Below are 17,608 nucleotides of genomic sequence, written 5' to 3'. Positions count from 1 at the left end.
CCTCTATGACAACAGACTGAATATCTTTGGGTTGTGGACAGAACAAGACATTTGAAGAAGTCTTCAACTAATTAATCAATGTAGAAAATAATTGACATATTAATTAAAAAAGAAAATAATCTTAAATTGTAGCCCTAATAGCAGATCTTTAGAAGATATGGTGGAAATAATTTGCCACTGATCCTGGGTCAGTTAGACAAACTGTTTACAACCAAAAGTCTTCAGTGTTGAATTTCATTGACTGTAATGCAATGAGTGAAAACCAACATGTGTAAAATATCCCTTCTGTCATTAATCTTTCTGTCCGTCTCCATCTGCAAAAATCAGAAGAGGCAGGGTTTATGATCTGTACAAGTTCTTGATTTTATTGTAAGCACAGCTTTGTAAATGCACGGAGGAAACACAACAGTGAAAACTAGAATGTTACAAGAAGAGGAGGGAAAGAAAGACACGATGAAGAGGAGAAAGGAGAAGGGTGACAGGTTTTTTTTCTTCAGAGCTGTAAATAATACATTTCTACAAATTCCTCAGCTGAGAAAACATAAGTGTGAGAAAGAGAGAGAAAGAGACTACGGCACGCGCAACAGAGAGAGAGAAAATAAAAACAAGGATGGGCACAGGTGCGCTCGTGCACCCCGCCAGGGACTCTCCTAAATGACACTGTTACTGGATATTCCATTTTAATATCATATATAGATACATATCCACTATGTGATAATAAGCCATGTCCTGTCATACTTCATGTAGTAAGCAGCACACACTCATCTGTCCTCCACATGTTGCCCAGGACTGATCCAAGATGAGCTGCGAGGAAACGGAGGACACCATTGATTTTTTGTGAAAGGGCTGGACATCGTTCACATTAATTTAAATCCCCAGTCACACTGTTCTGACTGTCATCAGGACCCCAAATAAAAACTTCTTTTTAAAATTTAGTCTCATGCATAGCCAAGCACACAACGCCTCCTACACTTTGGAATCTGCCTATGTACTGTATTTGCTATAAGCAAGTGAGACCCACTGTGACTCATTGTGTTAGTGCTGCGCAGGGTTCGATCGTACCTTTTAGGCTAATCAGCACCTTTCTGAAAGAGAGCAAGTGTGTGTTTGTGTGACTGAGAGAGAAAAACTCCAGACATTTAAAAACCGCTGCAGTAAAACCTTGTTGCGTAAAATAAACCCAACTATGACACAATGTAAATTTACATTCCTGTCTACCTGGCCCCGGTTACTCGCTTTTCAAGAAAGACACAAGGCGGCACCATTCGTTCGTCTCAGCCCCTCCAAAAATGAGAACCATGCAGCTGCACCACTTCCCGTTGACATCAAGATGTTACTCAGAGGGGATACTGTTGTGTTGGGGATATAAAGAAGGAGCAGGAGAGGACGGACATTTCATATCTTCATCCTTGAGTGTTTAGTGACTGGGTGGAGCATGTTTAATCCATATGTAAAGGTTCAGTTCAGTCTGAAGGTCTGATGGTTCGGAGGACTACAACACGCCTCTCTTCTGCACCACAACTCCCATCTTGCAGTGGGACAGGAAATGTATGACTGTGTGTACCTGTGTGTGTGTGTGTGTGAGTGAGAGTGTAAGCGTAGGTGTGAATGTAAGCAGTTTGCTCCTGTGAGAGAGTGTTAGGATGTGTGGTTTGTTCTCAGGTCTGTGTGGGTGAGAGCTCATGAACAGATGTTTATGTTTGGTGGGCAGAGTTGCAGTTCTGTGGTTGCCCTGCAGGAGGGCGCTGTGTCTCCCTATAGACCCTCAGATGGGGGTTCGCTGCCGCTGGAGCCGGACTGGGCACGCTTGATGTACAGATTCAACAGCTTCAGCTACAGACAGAAAAACAAACAGAGGAAAGACATGTAAATAAGTCTCTTAGAGGTTGCAGGGAAATCATAAAAGGTGAATACTGAGGTCAATAGCACGCAGTTTCTCCAGCTTATTATCATGTAAGACCTCTGTCTTTACATGCCAAGTTAGTGCATTTGGTTGAAATGTCTAAAGCGTGTTAATATGTTGAAACTTAGAGTTAGATTCCAGTGTTGGCTGTGCAGGATTGTTTTCGACTCGTGTGATCCAAACATTTCCAATAAATCCAGAGCGTTGTGAAAATTTATAGGAAAAAGATGGAAAGTAATCATTTCCAAAATTCACAATATGGTTTTTATCTATCAAAGTATTCTGCCTCAGTCCATGTCTGCTGGCACCACTTCCACTGCAGTCATAAAACTGTTCTACCGTCTGCCGCAAACAATGAGAGGTAGCGTGAGGGTTGACTTAATAATAATAATAATAATAATAATAATAATATTAATAACAACAATAATAACAATGAATGAATCACTTCATCACAAATTGAGGATTATGTTCCAGGATGGTGTCCAAAAATGTGACAACAGACAATCGAAGCAGACGCTTTGAATGTAAACAAAAAACTGCCTTTAATTCTTTCAAGAAAGACATGGCTGATTCAAATCTTAGTTTGAATAGAGGTTTCTTAGAATAGATGGAACTAAAGCAGTGCTATGATACTACATAAAAACATTACAAAAAACAATAAAGTATTGCCACACGTTAAGTGTTTGCTCCCATTTTTAATGTAGTAACATGTATAATCTTAAAATGCCAGATTTCAATCTGTTAAAACGCTTTAACTTGTTGTGTAAAGACAGATCTGGGCTGTGATACATTTTCGAATGCTTGTAGGTCAGGTTACCTTGCTGCTGGAGAGCTGGCTGAGGTGCGGTTTGAGGTCCTCTCCGATCACTGCATAAATGGCCACCAAGCAGAACACACAGGCTTTCCTCACGCTGCTCTCAGAGTTGTCATAACCCTGTTCAACCAGATAACAAAGATTACAAACATTGCAGGACACTTTGTTCGAAACAAAGGAGTCAGAGAAACTATTCATGTATGAATGTGTCTGTCTAGACTGGGATTTTACCTGTATGAGTCCTGGCACTATCTCGGGCAGCAGGCTGATCAGGCCGTCACGGGGAACCCTCTCAACCACTTTGGTCTGCATCTTGATGGCAGCTAGGTTGATGGGGTAGTCAGCTGACTGGATGATGGGACACAACACCTTGATGCATTGGTCTGGACTGATGGACAACGCCAACATGGCTGCCGTCTCCTCTGCTGCTCGTACCACCTGCAGGAACACACGTAATCATCAGTAGTGTCACTATAAACCATGCTTAGCACATCATCGGTGTGAACTTGAAGGATTTATATTAATTTGAAATGGTTAATATGACCATTTTCAGTTGGCACGTACCTCCTTGTGGGGGTCTTTGTGAGCCTCCAGGGCCTTCATGATAGTGAGCTCTGCGTAGTTTTTGAACCTCCACGGCTGCTTGCTGAGAATCTCCTTCAGCACCCGCAGAGCCAGCGTTCGGATCACATGCTGGGAGAAATGCAAAGATTTAAGGTTTGAAGGAAAAGAATTCAGCTTCAGGCCAATCTGCAGTGTTACCACAGGAACGAGTGCTTTTACCTCTCTGTCGCCCATCGTCTCCAGCAGGAGCAGCAGGATGGTCTTGAAATGTTCATCCCACACCTGCAGGGTGTTTTCACGAATCAGCTTCAGCAGCTCGCACAGCGCGGCCTTCCTCTCCTCAATGCGCTCGTTGTGATTGGACAACTCTTTCAGCAGCTCGGCCACCAGCTCCGACTGGTCCAGGTTGCTATCTGTTAAGAGAGAGCAGAAAAATAATTAGAATTATCAGATTATTTGTTTTGAGTGTGTATGGTAAGTTTTGCTGTCTGTTTGCGCACCGTCAGTGAGATGCTCAGAGTCGTCCATGCTGGTGTCTTTCCGGCTGTGTTTGAAGGGAGAGTCTAAGAAGTGCTCACGGGCTCCTCTGGGGCTGGAGGAGAGCAGGGGGGTGTTGAGGAGGGATGTCTTGTTGTCCAGAGCCATGCGGCCTCCGTCCATCAAGTCTCTGCCGTCTGTTCCGCTGTCACCCTGCAGAGATGCAATTAAAACTGTTAAAGAGGCTCTGAGTTTCAGGTCACTTTCACACTTGTATTTTGGTTTGTTTTGCCCGGAACAAACAAACAGATTACACTGTTGCCTTTTAATTCTTGTTTTTTTCCCTTTGGAACTTTGTTTTTATTTGAGTTTTCTTTTTTGAACGCAATCAAAAATTCTTTTAAAGATATTCATCCTAATACATGAGTTGTCAGGGATTGTGCCCAGGTATAATGTGATAAAAGAGTAACCAACATACTTATTACCATCATGATCTGTTTCCAATAAGAGGATAAGATGGCAGCCCAAAATATATGAAAATGATCTGCCATTGATTAATCTCGCTGCCTCCAGCATTCATCCTGTCCCTGTGAATCCAGCTGTATAAATTTCAACCTTGGACTCAGAAAATGTCAGATTATGTTCTTCCGAGGGAGGATATATAGGCCCCATTAACTTTTGTTTGGATCTGGAGAAAGGGATTGATCCAGGAATTTTTTCTTTACCATTGCGGCGATAGGGCGTTATTCAACATTTTTGTTAATTTCTCAGGGAATAATGCATGGATCCTGATGACAAAAAAAAGGCATATTTAGGTGGCTGGCATCTGTGAGTGATCACAATTTGATGCAGACTGTTATCACAACCAAACCAAGAGGTGTAAACATCGAGTCACGGACTAACAGGTGATCCTGCCTCGCCAGCATGGACGACCATGGACGAAAAAACAAGTTTATTCTAACTGACTGATAGTAAAGCCATAAAGCTCACAAAGGAATGACTGATGATTATGACACATTTATTCGAGACTGCAAATTCACCTCATCCGTCACATATAATGAACAGGAAAAAAAAAAGAGGGCATCTTATAAAAGTCACTGAGCGCATACCAACACATTTGCAATAATGTTCAGTGTAGCCCTGGGTTTAATTTTTTTTTTTATAGCTTTGGTTCTTTCATTACTATCACATCATGTCTTTCTTACTTTAAAAAAAAAAAACTTTTCGATAAGTCAACAAAAAACCCTGCGCACGTGTGTTGACATGCATACATACCGTGGTTACAATGTTATCTTGCATATTTATAGAGTTATCTTGCAATTCTATACAGGTGTAGATTGACTTGGAGATTACTTTCTCAACAGTTGATGAGAAGAAGATTGATTTAATAGAAATTAATGATTTGAATTCATGTTAAATGAAGCTGACCTACTTTGCTTTCACAATAAAAACAAACTGGAACCAGATTCACTTTTTCAGACCAGTTACGTAGTCTGTCCGAGAGTTTAACTGACAGCTCTGACACACCAGACTAAATACACACAGTGTAATTGCATTTGTAATGCACAAACAGTTTACATGTGAAAGCATCCTTAAATGCTGGGCTGTGTTTTGTTTAAGCAGGTACAGATACTGGTCAAACCACTCAAACCACTAAATATCACCATCTCAGTGGTGGCTTGATGAGTCAGGTGTGCTATGATTGGCAGGCTGATGACATGTGGGCTGGTTAGATTTCAGATGCACCTCATGGGAAAATGTCAGGAGGTCACACCTCTGTAGCAGAGTACACAGTGTCCTTAAAGGGGGGCGGGGCTGGCGGGAGGGAGGGAGTGCAACAAGACCTGGAATGACATCTAAGGTCATGAATTTAGACTGAACAAGTATCAAGATAAGCACTCGTGGAAATATTAAAAGGGAAGCTCCCTTCTGAAAAAACCCTCTCTGTGATTTTCAGGAGCTGGGATGAGATCAAATAATAAACATGGTTTTATCAGTGGCTGGAGAGGACTATGCTCATGGTCGTCTGTCACATAAACACTTGATGCATGACTCTCAGTTCCCACGATACAGAGTGGTGGAACAAATCAGATGTCAGGGTCAGACAAAGTACATGTATGTAGCTGTGTTTATGTGTGTTTTTAGGCCTTAACTTTGACAATTTTACACAACTGTGGTCTTGCCTGATTAAACACCGAAAGGTATTGAAAAAAAGAGTTTTGGTGTGGTTTGTTAAATTTCCCCCCTAAATCTGTGTTCAGTGTAAGCAGCTCAGAGCAATGTTTCATTGCTATAGTAACACTGAGCAACTCGGTGTCATCATCAATGCACAACGCCTCCTGCTGCACAACACCATAAAATACAGCTATTTTTATGTAATCTTTTTATTTGCTGCATTGTTCTGCCAAGTTTCATCAAATAATGTCTTACTAAACTAATTGACCTAAACCAGTAATGTGGGCCGTTTGTCTCCCCCTTCTGGCAGGGAGGGTAATTACACAGACACTGACAGCAGCGCTTGAAGATCATTCAGTTGGCGTTGCGTTTGAAAGAGAGACTGAAGTTAATGATATTAAAAAAGTAAGCGTTGTTTGTGGCTTCTGTGTGGTCTGAGCCTCGTCAGCTGCCCGATCGGTACTGCTAGTGTGCAACTCATCAGAGATAATAAAGACACGGATGTCACACTCCCTTGCAACTTCTGTTATCAGCTCCAGAAAAAATACGTGTCTAATTCAGAATATTATTGATTAAGACTTTTTAAAACGAGTTAAACATCTTCTGAATGTATTCTGATGAGGTATATGATCTGCTTCTTTTGACGTGTTCGTGATGACGAACAGGACAGACAAGGGGAAAAAAACAGAAAGGCCAACTCTCTCCCTGACAATGTGAACAGAGGTAATACCCGATTATTAGCCTTTTACCTGTGTTTGAAAAACCCATGTATACACGCTAATTTCGCTAAGTGGTTTATGATGCCATCACTCCACTATACTCCAGTTTGTTATGGTTACTCCCCTCTTCAGCTCTGGCAAACCATTATTTGCTGGTTGATGCAGCAAAAGAATGTTTTAAAAGCTGTAAAGTCACCACAGACTCGTATCGTGTGGAATACAGAAAGATATATCTGGTTGTGACAGGCCTAATGAGCACTGTGTCAACTCGTTTGGCAAGGGCATTTATATGTAATATGTAGCCCCGCATTGCGGGTTTAACTAGTTTTGTGCTGTTTCATAAAGGAATTCCCAAAAGCTGACAGCTTGGTAATTTTTAAGCCTGGTTTTCAAACACATCTGTAAATGTTTCACTTTCTTTCTCATCAAAGTCATGTCTCCATGGCTGAGTAAGAAAATGCCCAACTATGTAAAAAAGAAAGGATGTTGCTGACAATTGACTGGAATATTTAACAGAAGCAACAGCAGAACTCTAATATCAGCGTTGACACAGACTGATGTACGCTCTCATCACCACATACAACATCCATCCGTCTGTTCTACTGACCTCCTCTCCCTCCCGCCGTTGGACTGGATCATTCATGTCCTCTTGGCTGCGGACGCTGAAGTTCTGGATAGCCTCAGTGACACCTTTCAGCGAGCTGTAGATGTCCTCTGAATTCATGTTCTCCGTGTCGTAGTCAAATGCACTGCGCACAAATGAGACAAAGCATGGACGCTGAGCCAGGGCTGCAGGATTACAGCTGGAGTGAGTCATCAGACTGCAGAGTATCACCCCAACTGTACCCAACTTACAAATGAGGAACACAATTTTTCGAAAACAAATATAGAATAAATCTGATGACATGTGGAGAAAATTATTTCAAGTGACTACCAAAATTTGAAGTTTATATACAATCTACAAAGACATGACATTAACTGGACTAACTTTAATGACATTAAAGGAGAGGAAGACACACAACAGGTCACACTGACTCTGACTGATGTGGTTTCAGTAATGTGAACATCTGTAGACTTTGCTCTTTTCCCCTGTGTTCATGTTGACCTGTGTTCATATGTCAATGATTGTTCGATAGATTTTACATTTTAAAAAATTGCATAAAGTGGAGGTTGAAGGCCTGTCTGTGTTTATCATGTGTGTAAGCGAGTGCGTACCTTGGTGAGGGGGTGTTCTGGGAAGTGTTGGTGGGGGAAGTGACGGGGCTGGACCAGCTGGCTGGAGATCGAGGGGTGTGGCGTGTCAGAGGGCTGCCCATCGGTGCCTGAGGAAGTGACAAAAAATCACAAGTAAGGACAACAGTATACTTTACAGTATAATGATTGTGTGGACTGACAGAGTTGGTGTGTGTGTGTGTGTGTGTGTGTTTTACCTGTGCAACGTTGCCAGTATTCTTCAGGTGGTTTTGAAGCAGCTTGGTGGCTCCGTCCTGAAACGTTTTGGGCAGAGCTGCCAGCAGCATTGTGAACTCTGGAGTGTTGAGCTGGAACAGCGAGATTAGCACCGACTGGGCTGCCTGTAACACACAGAATACATCCATCTCAGTTACGAAGACTTCTGGAACAATCTACACTGTCTTTCCTGCGTTTGTGTGTATTAGTGAATCAACCAGGGTGGCATTTCTTTCCACTCGCTTGAGAAATATCTGTGTTATTAACTGTTTCTACAATAAACTGTATCAGCACCTTTCTGACGTCAGAGCTCTTGGGTTCAGTCGTCCAGGTGATGATGCGGGAGACGGCCAACCGCGTCTCACTGGAGTTCACAAAGTCTGGAGCCTCCATCTGTAACGTCAGCGTCTCAATATACTTCAGAATCGCCACCTTCACCTGCGACACAAAGACACACATTTATAATAATCATTAGTGAGTTGATTGATAACAGAAGACACTGTGTGGCCAATAATCACCTGCAAAAACACAAATACAGTGATAACCAAACTACAAAACACACACACACATGAAGAAGTGACGGACAATGTTCAGTCAGCATGTACAACCACTGCAGATTGTGCATCTCTTGAAGTTCTGAAAATCAAATGATGATCAGTGGGAGAAGATCAAAGTGCATTCATGATTGATCATGCTTTATAAAAAGAAATCAATCAGAAAGAAAATAGATGACAGATGACAAAACGAAGGAACCAATAAATGCAAACATTCACCGCAGGCTTCGCAACGCCACAACTACTGACTCCTGTCCTGATTTTCCTTCATCTCTCTTTCTCCTTCTCCATCTCTCTACATATGCACCTCAAGGAGCAGAACTTCCTCCAAATCACTTAGCAGCATCGTGCGCGCCACATAATTGCTCCCCCCGGAGCGCACTGACCTGGGAGGACTGGCTCCAGGCTGCAGCCTGCTCGTCTAGAGAGCAGGCGTGGCGCCGCGCTCTGGGGGGGAACAATTTAACCCCGGACCCTCCCCTGCCTCGCCCTCGCCCGCAACACGAGCTCCGAACAGGCTTCAGAGAGAAAGAGGAGAAGCACCGCGTCAATCAACGGAGAAGGAAAGGGGGCGGGGGAGGGGAGGGAAGGGGGGACAAGAGAGGAGGAGGAAGAGGAAGCAGGAGGGAGGGAGGGTGCAGAGAGTTTAAGAGGAGTTAGAAATATTGGAAAGTAGGCTTGGGCGATACTGAAAATTTTATATTATTCTAAAAATCTGGCAATTCACAATGTCATTGTTTAAGCCACATGGTGGCAGTAAATAGCTAATTAACCAACATAAATCAGGTTTATGAGGCTTCATGCAGAACTTTAGAAGCTCAATAAGGACTGCCGCACTTCATAAAGTCTATACTAACATTTATCATGGTTGCAAGGAACCTGCATGAGGCGATGTTTATGCACTGCTAACTGCATTTTTTTTTGTCTGATATCGATATATTTTTTTCTGTTTTTTGGTAAGTTCAGTGAGTTGTGAGTAAGAAAAATCCAGGTACTTCCCATTTGCAAAAAAAATCTGATTTGCAACATCACTGACAAATATTTCTACCATCTTACAGCATAATGCCCTTCCCTAGCCTTCATGTGAGCTGTAAGGTCGCTCTTTCTATGTGTATTCGCCTCACCAACGGTTTATTTTTCACTGGATTGTGTTGAAATTTGTCCTAAACATTCGAGAAACCCTACAAATAATTTACAACATGTATTTATTTAATAGCTGTTGCAGAATCTTCAGTAATCAAAGAATTAAAAAAATGTTTTTTGCCCAAACGAAGAGCCATTCATTTTCAAAAACTAATATCTCCAATATTTTTTACTTTGTTGCAATCAAATTTGAATCAAATGAGCCTTAAAAATACAATAATTTTTCAAGAGGGAGGTCCTAGCTGATCTGGTATAGAATGACACAAATACTATATGAGAACAGCTGTGAAACTTTGCCAAGTCAAATGAAGAGCTAGAATAGTTTTGAGGAGACATATATTTGGGACGGGAGGGTGAAATTGCAGTGCTAATAATATAATTCATTGCCCAGGCCTAGTTGGATTAGGACTGATAAGGAATGAAGAAGTTGTGAGAATGAGGAAAAACATTGGGCAGGAAAGGGTGGAGGAGGAGGAGGAGGAGGGAGGAGTGAGGGATAAAGGAGCAGGAATTGCGGCTAGGTAAGGACGGTGGAGGTGATAGTGCTCTAACAGACGGGTTAGTGAGATAGAGGAGGCAGTGGCAAAGTGATGGGGAAGGAGTCAGAGGAGGAAGCTTGAAGGGAGTGTCCACACTGTGGCAGAGCAAAACAAAGCCAGAGGAGTGGCTACATCACAGCGCTTTCCAATCACAGCCCAGGATTCAGGGGTTTGTGGGGTGTGAGGCAGTGCCGGCATGGGCAGGCATGAGGTCATATAACCATGGTTACACAGTCCCTGAGTTTCCAGCCTTGTGTCCATCCTTCCCTCTCTTACTCAGACCTTCACACACACAGCTCTCTTTCACATATAAACACACACATGCTCACACACACATGCTCACACACACATGCACACACACACACACACATGCACACACACATGCACACACACACACACACACACACACACACACACACACACACACACACACACACACACACACACACACACACACACTGAATGAACATGATGTTTACCTTGAGGTTGGGCGTCTGTGTCTGGTCCACAGTGAACCTCATGAGAATAGTGAACTGGAGGTCATTTGGGAAAGAATCTCTGTCAGAGAAAAAGGAAGTCCTCTTTAAACTTCTAGTGCAGAAACATCTCAAAAGTAAAATGATCTTGACAGGTAAAGATAAATATTATTACAAGTCAACACAGAGGTGATACTGAACATTTATTAAACATGGAAACTACCAGTGGAGTCCTAAAAAATCCCCTTTTGCCACTTTTGTCTTCATAAAGGCTCAGGTTTTGTTTTGTTTTTTGGTTTGGCAGATTATTAAAACACCACACAGCAGCCTTTAGGCAATTTTATGTTGTTTGCTAGCAGACAGAAGTGACAAGGTGTCTTCACGCAATGCAAAGTCAAAGGGGAGCAATAAATTGTACTGTACCTTACCCAACAACTTCTATGCCCTAATGTCAGTCTGCATGTAAGTGTGACACCCACCGTGTGACATCCAGGGCTCTCTGAACTTTGGCCTGTACGGAGCCCAGCAGGTCGGCTCCCATTTTCTTCAGCAGCTGTGTGAGCAGGACGAACAACCAGTCCTGCAGATCCTCCTTATGGACCAGGATGAAATCTACCAGTGTCTCCAGGAACATACTGAACACCTAAACACACACAAACAAAATTTGGGTCACACGGTGACTCAGTCATTTAACAATTCAGATATTTCATGCACATATGCATGCATTCATACAGGTAGTCCTTTATTTATAGGATACAGTTATCATGTGAAGTTAGTGGTTAATCACTCATCATTGAGGTGGCATCATTTTCAATCACCAATTAAACTTAAAATCACCCAAATTAAGACAATATTTATAGAGAAAAGACAGCAATTAAGAAAAAGTTAAATAATTGACAAGAATTAATAAACACAAATCAGAGTCTCTACATGCGGCTGTAGTTACAGGCAATATTATGTGAGGCAGGTTAGTGAGTGATTGTTATGTTGTTGCCCTGACAACTGGTTATCCAATTATCCAAGCAGATATTCATCCATCAACATATAAATAACACCGATTGGCCAAACTTACTCTCTACAGAGAGTTCCAGGTTGAGGTGGCATGGGGGAGAGAGAGACACATCTGTTAGCATCCTGAGCAAAAACAACTGAATGTAGTCGGCGTGAGTGTTCGCTCACAATCTCGACTTTGAATCCAACATTTGCAAAATGGCGTCAAACAGATATGAAGCAACATCTTTAAAAATGTGAAGTGATGGTTTGTGCACCACGAAAGACCTGAGAACTGAAAGAGGAGTTGAAAATCATGGAGGGTGAAAAAGTGGGAATGATGTGGGACAGATAAAGATGAAGTCAGGATCCATGGTGAGATGCAGTACCTTGAAGGAGGCTGAGCTTATACCGGATTCTGCTGTGCCGTACACCCTGCCGGAGTCTCGCTGAAATTCATCAAATCGTCAAACGTCAAACGGGTGGGAAAGGGGGGAAGTGCTCTCACACACCTTACGACATGTGTGAGGCAACGGGCAGTCAAAAAAAAAAAAAAACGGCCAAAGAAAAGTGGCAGTGTTAGAGAGGGCGAACCGCAGCTGGTTAGTCAGAGAGAGGAGCTGGCAGCCCACATGTTTGTGTGTGTACTTAAGTGCGTCTGAGTGTGTGTGTGGTGAGTGTCATCGCTTCAGACTGCAGGGAGGGAGGGAGGGGAAACAGAGCGAGTGGCGGTGAATGCAGTGAGCACAGCCAGTGGATTGGTTGATCAACAGTGACAGAGCAATCCCACAGGACGGCGGAGAGTGTGAGGTCACACGCACACTCAGGTGTGGCATGCCGTTAGAAAACAGTCCATCGCAGGATTTGCATGCCTGTGTTTATGTTTGAGTGTGTATATCTAAGTGTGTGTGTACATCCGTGAACACATTGTGGCCCGTTTATCCTGTCTTCACCTCTAAACTTAAATTAAAATGTGTGTGTGGGTCTTTGTTTTGGCAGAATCCGGTACAGTGAAGGATGGTGGGATAAATAAAATCAAAGTGAATGAATAATGAATCTATTTAAAATGAAATGTGTGTCTTTGTGTGAGTCCTTGCGCTACATGCACTCATACCTTACTGTGAGGGTCTGCAAACATCCTGGTGAAGATCTCACACAGCCTCTTCAACTCTACCCGACTGCAGATGAACAACAAACAGTTAGATAAAAAAGTAACAATGGATGTATACTTTGTAAACACCTCTACCCGTTCTGTGGCTGACCTGAGGGTGCGTTGGTTCTTGAGCAGCGCCTGCAGCCCCAACAGCCCCTCCTTCCTCTCTGACCAGTTGGCACTGGCACAACGGTTCAGCACCTGGCAAGACAAATACACACACAAAGGTCTGTCACTTTTACATAGAAGCTTTCCAAAGTCAGTACAACTGTGGTACTGAACTGGGACTACATACAGTATTGACTCAAAGACAGTAGGGCTGCAACTAACAATTATTTTGATTGTCAATTAATCTGTCGATTATTTTCTTGATTAATTGATTGTTGTTTGGTCTATAAAATGTCAGAAAATGGTGAATAATGTCTGTCAGTGTCTCCCAAAGAGGGTGACATCCTCAAATGTCTTGTTTTGTCCACAACCCAAAAATATTCAGTTTATTGTCAGAGTAAAAAACACCAGAAAATATTCACATTTAATAATCCGTTATTTGAAATACTGACTTTTTTGTTCTTAAAGAATTTACTCAAACTGATTAATCGATGATCAAAATAGTTAGAAATTAATTTAATAGTTGATAGTTAGTTGATTAATTGTTGCAGCTCTAAAAGACTGTATGAATTTCAGTGATCCAATTTGTGCATTAATTTTCTCACTGGTAAGTGGTGCTCAAACAATATGTAATATGTAGAGTAATATATGAACAGCAGTTTGAACTAGCGTTTTCTGCATGCCACTAGAGGCAGGGAATGGCCGAGCAGAGGAAAAGATATTTTGGATATAAGAAAAGATGCACTATTATTCCTGAATGACTAATGGCCAACCTCTGCCACGTCTTCAGTCTGTCTCATGTAGGTGGGGATGGCTCCTCCATTCCTGGAGCTGTAGGACCTCTCCGAACAGGCGCTGGATGCGTCGCTGTTGGCGTCGTCGTCGGAGTACATGCTGTAGTTTTCATACCGCCGCCGTGCAGGCTTCTTCTGCGGGTGGAGGACAGGAAAGAGATGAAATTAAACTGAAAGTGAAGGCACAGCTAGACCATGCACAGGAAGAAAACGTGCACTCACACACCTAGCTTGACAGAACACAGCTAAAACACACACAACACACAGCTAAGAGGCAGGAGAAGGAGCTGACCTTGGACCGCATGTCTCCCAACAGCTGACAGCATTAAACAGAGGTAGAACCAGGGGTTAGTTAACACATGCACACACACATACATACACACACTCCAGGAGGTGTGAGCTGCATATGGTGACAGCTTAATGAAATGTGCTCAGTTGTTATGTGTTTTTTTTTTAAGTCTATATATATGTGTTCTCATACCAGGGCGTCTGCGAGAGCCTCTTCTACATCGGAGCCCGTGTTGAGGACCCTCATGGCACTGACTGAAGAGGAGAGACGACTGGACTGACTGATGCCAAAACCTGATCCTGTAGAGAATCAGACGGATAGAAAGACAGGGAAGATGGACAGAGGGATAGAAAGGTAGAAAACTTTAGACTTCAGACCTGTCATCCAGTTGTCTCCCACTTGTCCACTGACATTTACTCAACCCGTACATACATTTCCCATCAAGAACCCCTGTAAATCTAAGTTCACACTACAGGATTTCTGCCCTGATCTTTTTGGAGGTCGCTGAAAAAATGCTCCAGATTTTAAGGTCCTTGCACAGGACACACATGTCCAAAGTTTGACTTAACAAACTGTTAAACACAGACAATGTTTGACCGATGTTTTTTTTCTTAGTGTGTTTTTACTTCTGTCCAAGGCTCAGACTCATATGATACACTTTAAATAGACCTATGGTTCCTAACCTGTCGATCTCTATTTTTGGTGTTCCTGAAGACTTTACCCGTTTCACTTCCAAGGAGAGCAGTTTTTATTGCTTTTGCCTCTTTTGTAACTTGCCTCCATTGCCTAACGCTTGGCTGAAAGACCTAATGTCTTTTCTATACTTAGAGAAAATTAAGTACGGTATCAAGGGTTGCTCAGATAATTGTAATAAAACTTGGGATCCTATTCTCTTCTTTGTTAATTCTATCTCTTCTTCCTATTTAGTTTGTCATTTTACAGAGCAAATGAAACCATCTCTATGTGCAGGACTTAATGTCGACTGGTCGCGCAGCCCTATATATATCACGCTCACACTTTGTTTGTTTTTTGTCTGTGTAAGCATGGCTCTTATATTAGGGGGGTGGCTTGTATATCCTGTTCTTGTGGGTTTATAACAGTGTAAAACTGGGTGACATGTCAAACTTTAGCATGGACCTGTGTTGTATTGACAGCCCATTAAAGTAGTCTCTCCCATGGACGACGATCGCCATATGTGAATTGTGCGAGCTCGGCAACTACTGCTAGATATCTAGCAGGCTAAATATCTGGTTGAGTTGGCGACAGGTCCGTGAGCCAGAGACGAGCTACAGTCGATGCAAGCAGACACTCCTCTCCTTTCTCCCTCTCTCCTCTGCCGTCAACTGCATTAGCTCACTGAACTCAGTTTTATCATGCATCTATTTGCAAAATAATGGACTGTAATTTCTATGAGAATACATACACACAAGCTTTTCAGTATTTGTAACTGTGTCATCCTCGCTGAACCACATAACGAGCAGGCAGTTACACATTATCAGTGCAAAAATAATCCTTGCTGCCTGAGCATCCCCTGCCAATTAGCACACAAACAACTTGGACTGCTGGGGCCTCATCATTCGTTGTCCATGTGTGACCTCCTGCTGATCAGTCATGTAGTGTGCAAACCCCAACAGACTACAAGACGATAACAGGGCATAAAGTTATGCAGTGTGAACAGTACAGATATCTGCTGACTTTGAAAGTCGTGTTGTATGACCAAGGCATTAGTTGATGTGATGACTCGTTAAATGACATTGCAGGCACCACTGGGGGAGAAAGAATGATTAACAGAAAACAAAGAAGAAGGTGTTGGTGCCCCTGCGGAGAAGGGGCAGAGCTAAAAAAAGAAAACAAATGGGCACTGGTGAAACTGGCAAAATAGTTGTCAGCTGGCAACTGAACGGGCGGAAACATGCGATTCCACTGGAAGGTTCGACGTCCTGGAGCAGAATGAAAAAGGAAAAAACAAAAACAAAAAAAAACAGGGAGGCTGATGGACAAGAAAAGAAACAAATAATACAGGAGGAGATGCGTGGTGGCTCTAAAGACGAACAAAAAGAAAAAACGGAGCGGACAAAAAAATTAAGGCAAAGTGGGTGGGTGAGGTACGGAGAAGTAGATGTACTCAGCCTTCACCTGCAGCCCCAAAAGTGTCAGGTGTGTGAAGAGCTCCGGTGGAGCGAGAGTAGCTCCGTGTCGCTGAAACCAAGATTGAAACACACATACAGAGTTTAACACTCGCGCACGCACGCACACACACACACACACGACAAACACAAGCCTAAGACTGATTGAACAGTGTTTGAGAGTAGAAAGAAAGGCTGAAAGCATGCTTTTTTTTTTTTTTAAATCACCCTCAACTTTTTTAAACTGCTAAGATTCAAGAAGTTACATCAGATGCTGGATTTAATTAAAAGTCTACATCTCTTGGGTTTGAGCTGTGCAAAAAAAAGGGTCTCACTTCTCCGTTATTATCTTACTCATCATCCCTCCTGGGTATCCGTCCACTACTGCTACTCACCGAGGGGTGTGAAGGAGCGGACGGGGCTGGTGTCCCGGCTGCTCTCCCTGCTGGCCTCTCTGCTGCAGCCCTGACTCATACTGGGCCGAGGGATACGACTGCCCCGAGCTAACGCCACCCAGGTTACGACACCGCACCGCAGCAGAGGAAAAATTGAATGGGGAAACAGGGGAAGAAAGGGCAGCGGAGGGAAGAAAAGTTGTAGTAAGAACACAAAGGACAAAGAGGAAGGACGTCAAGAGGAAGACAAAGAAAAAAGACAAACATGACGAAGAAGAGAGAGGGGAAGGTAACACGGATAAAGACATAAATAAGACAGAACAGGCAAAAGTGACACACAAGACAGAGCACAGGTGTACCGGCCTCGAGGGAGCATCTCAACAGAGTTTGGTCACTTCTTTATGGTAAGATTAAGATTAGGGCAGCACATAACATTATTTTTATTATCAAATATTACTGCAATTATTGTCTTGATTGGAGCAACAAAATGTTTTTTTGCATTGATTAATCTATTGGTTGTCACTTTGGTTTATTGTGTTATTTAGTCTATAAGTTCCCTATCACAAATTCTTACACTTGAAGGTCTTTTAATGTTGAATGCAATCTTTGAACACAAGGTCTTTATTAGCTTATTGTTATCTATCAGCACTGGTTTTGGTCCGGATATCTGATGGCTACACCGAAAGACCAGAAACACAGTCTTTTCACTCCCTAAATATCTGTTGGGCTCGATCCAAGACCCAAAGCTATTCAGTGTATGATGATATCAATCATCAATCAATCAATATCAATTGCAGATTAATTTTCTGTCGATCGACTAATCTGGTCGTCTAAAAACGCTGAAAACACCCCTCAAAAGTTACCCAAAACCCAAGGTGACATCTTTAAATTACTTAATTTGCCCCACTAACAATCCAAGATGTGAAATGTATTAAATGGC

At 42.6% G+C, this 17,608-nt stretch overlaps 1 protein-coding gene across 1 annotated transcript in view; it reads right to left on the bottom strand.

The window, feature by feature from the left end:
* Window positions 1–338: 338 nt before the first annotated feature.
* Window positions 339–17,608, bottom strand: part of clasp2 (cytoplasmic linker associated protein 2) — a 63,854-nt gene continuing 46,584 nt past the window's right edge. Inside the window, exons 23-43 of the mRNA XM_073463499.1 lie at window positions 16,669–16,776; window positions 16,284–16,346; window positions 14,340–14,446; window positions 14,151–14,174; window positions 13,838–13,993; window positions 13,066–13,157; window positions 12,918–12,981; window positions 12,193–12,252; window positions 11,886–11,888; window positions 11,293–11,456; window positions 10,817–10,895; window positions 8,396–8,539; window positions 8,083–8,226; window positions 7,868–7,974; window positions 7,260–7,401; window positions 3,782–3,971; window positions 3,501–3,694; window positions 3,282–3,410; window positions 2,949–3,155; window positions 2,721–2,837; window positions 339–1,833 (exon numbers count right to left, since the gene is read on the bottom strand). Of these exons, the coding sequence (XP_073319600.1) occupies window positions 1,756–1,833; window positions 2,721–2,837; window positions 2,949–3,155; window positions 3,282–3,410; window positions 3,501–3,694; window positions 3,782–3,971; window positions 7,260–7,401; window positions 7,868–7,974; window positions 8,083–8,226; window positions 8,396–8,539; window positions 10,817–10,895; window positions 11,293–11,456; window positions 11,886–11,888; window positions 12,193–12,252; window positions 12,918–12,981; window positions 13,066–13,157; window positions 13,838–13,993; window positions 14,151–14,174; window positions 14,340–14,446; window positions 16,284–16,346; window positions 16,669–16,776 (2,372 nt within the window). The 3' untranslated portion in view covers window positions 339–1,755. The remainder of the gene's footprint in view (window positions 1,834–2,720; window positions 2,838–2,948; window positions 3,156–3,281; window positions 3,411–3,500; window positions 3,695–3,781; window positions 3,972–7,259; window positions 7,402–7,867; window positions 7,975–8,082; window positions 8,227–8,395; window positions 8,540–10,816; window positions 10,896–11,292; window positions 11,457–11,885; window positions 11,889–12,192; window positions 12,253–12,917; window positions 12,982–13,065; window positions 13,158–13,837; window positions 13,994–14,150; window positions 14,175–14,339; window positions 14,447–16,283; window positions 16,347–16,668; window positions 16,777–17,608) is intronic.

This window comes from Pagrus major, chromosome 3 (assembly GCF_040436345.1).
Source record: "Pagrus major chromosome 3, Pma_NU_1.0".
Classification (NCBI taxonomy): Eukaryota; Metazoa; Chordata; class Actinopteri; order Spariformes; family Sparidae; genus Pagrus; species Pagrus major.
Note: the sequence above shows the minus strand (reverse complement) of the source record. Positions and strands in the feature narration are given on the sequence as shown.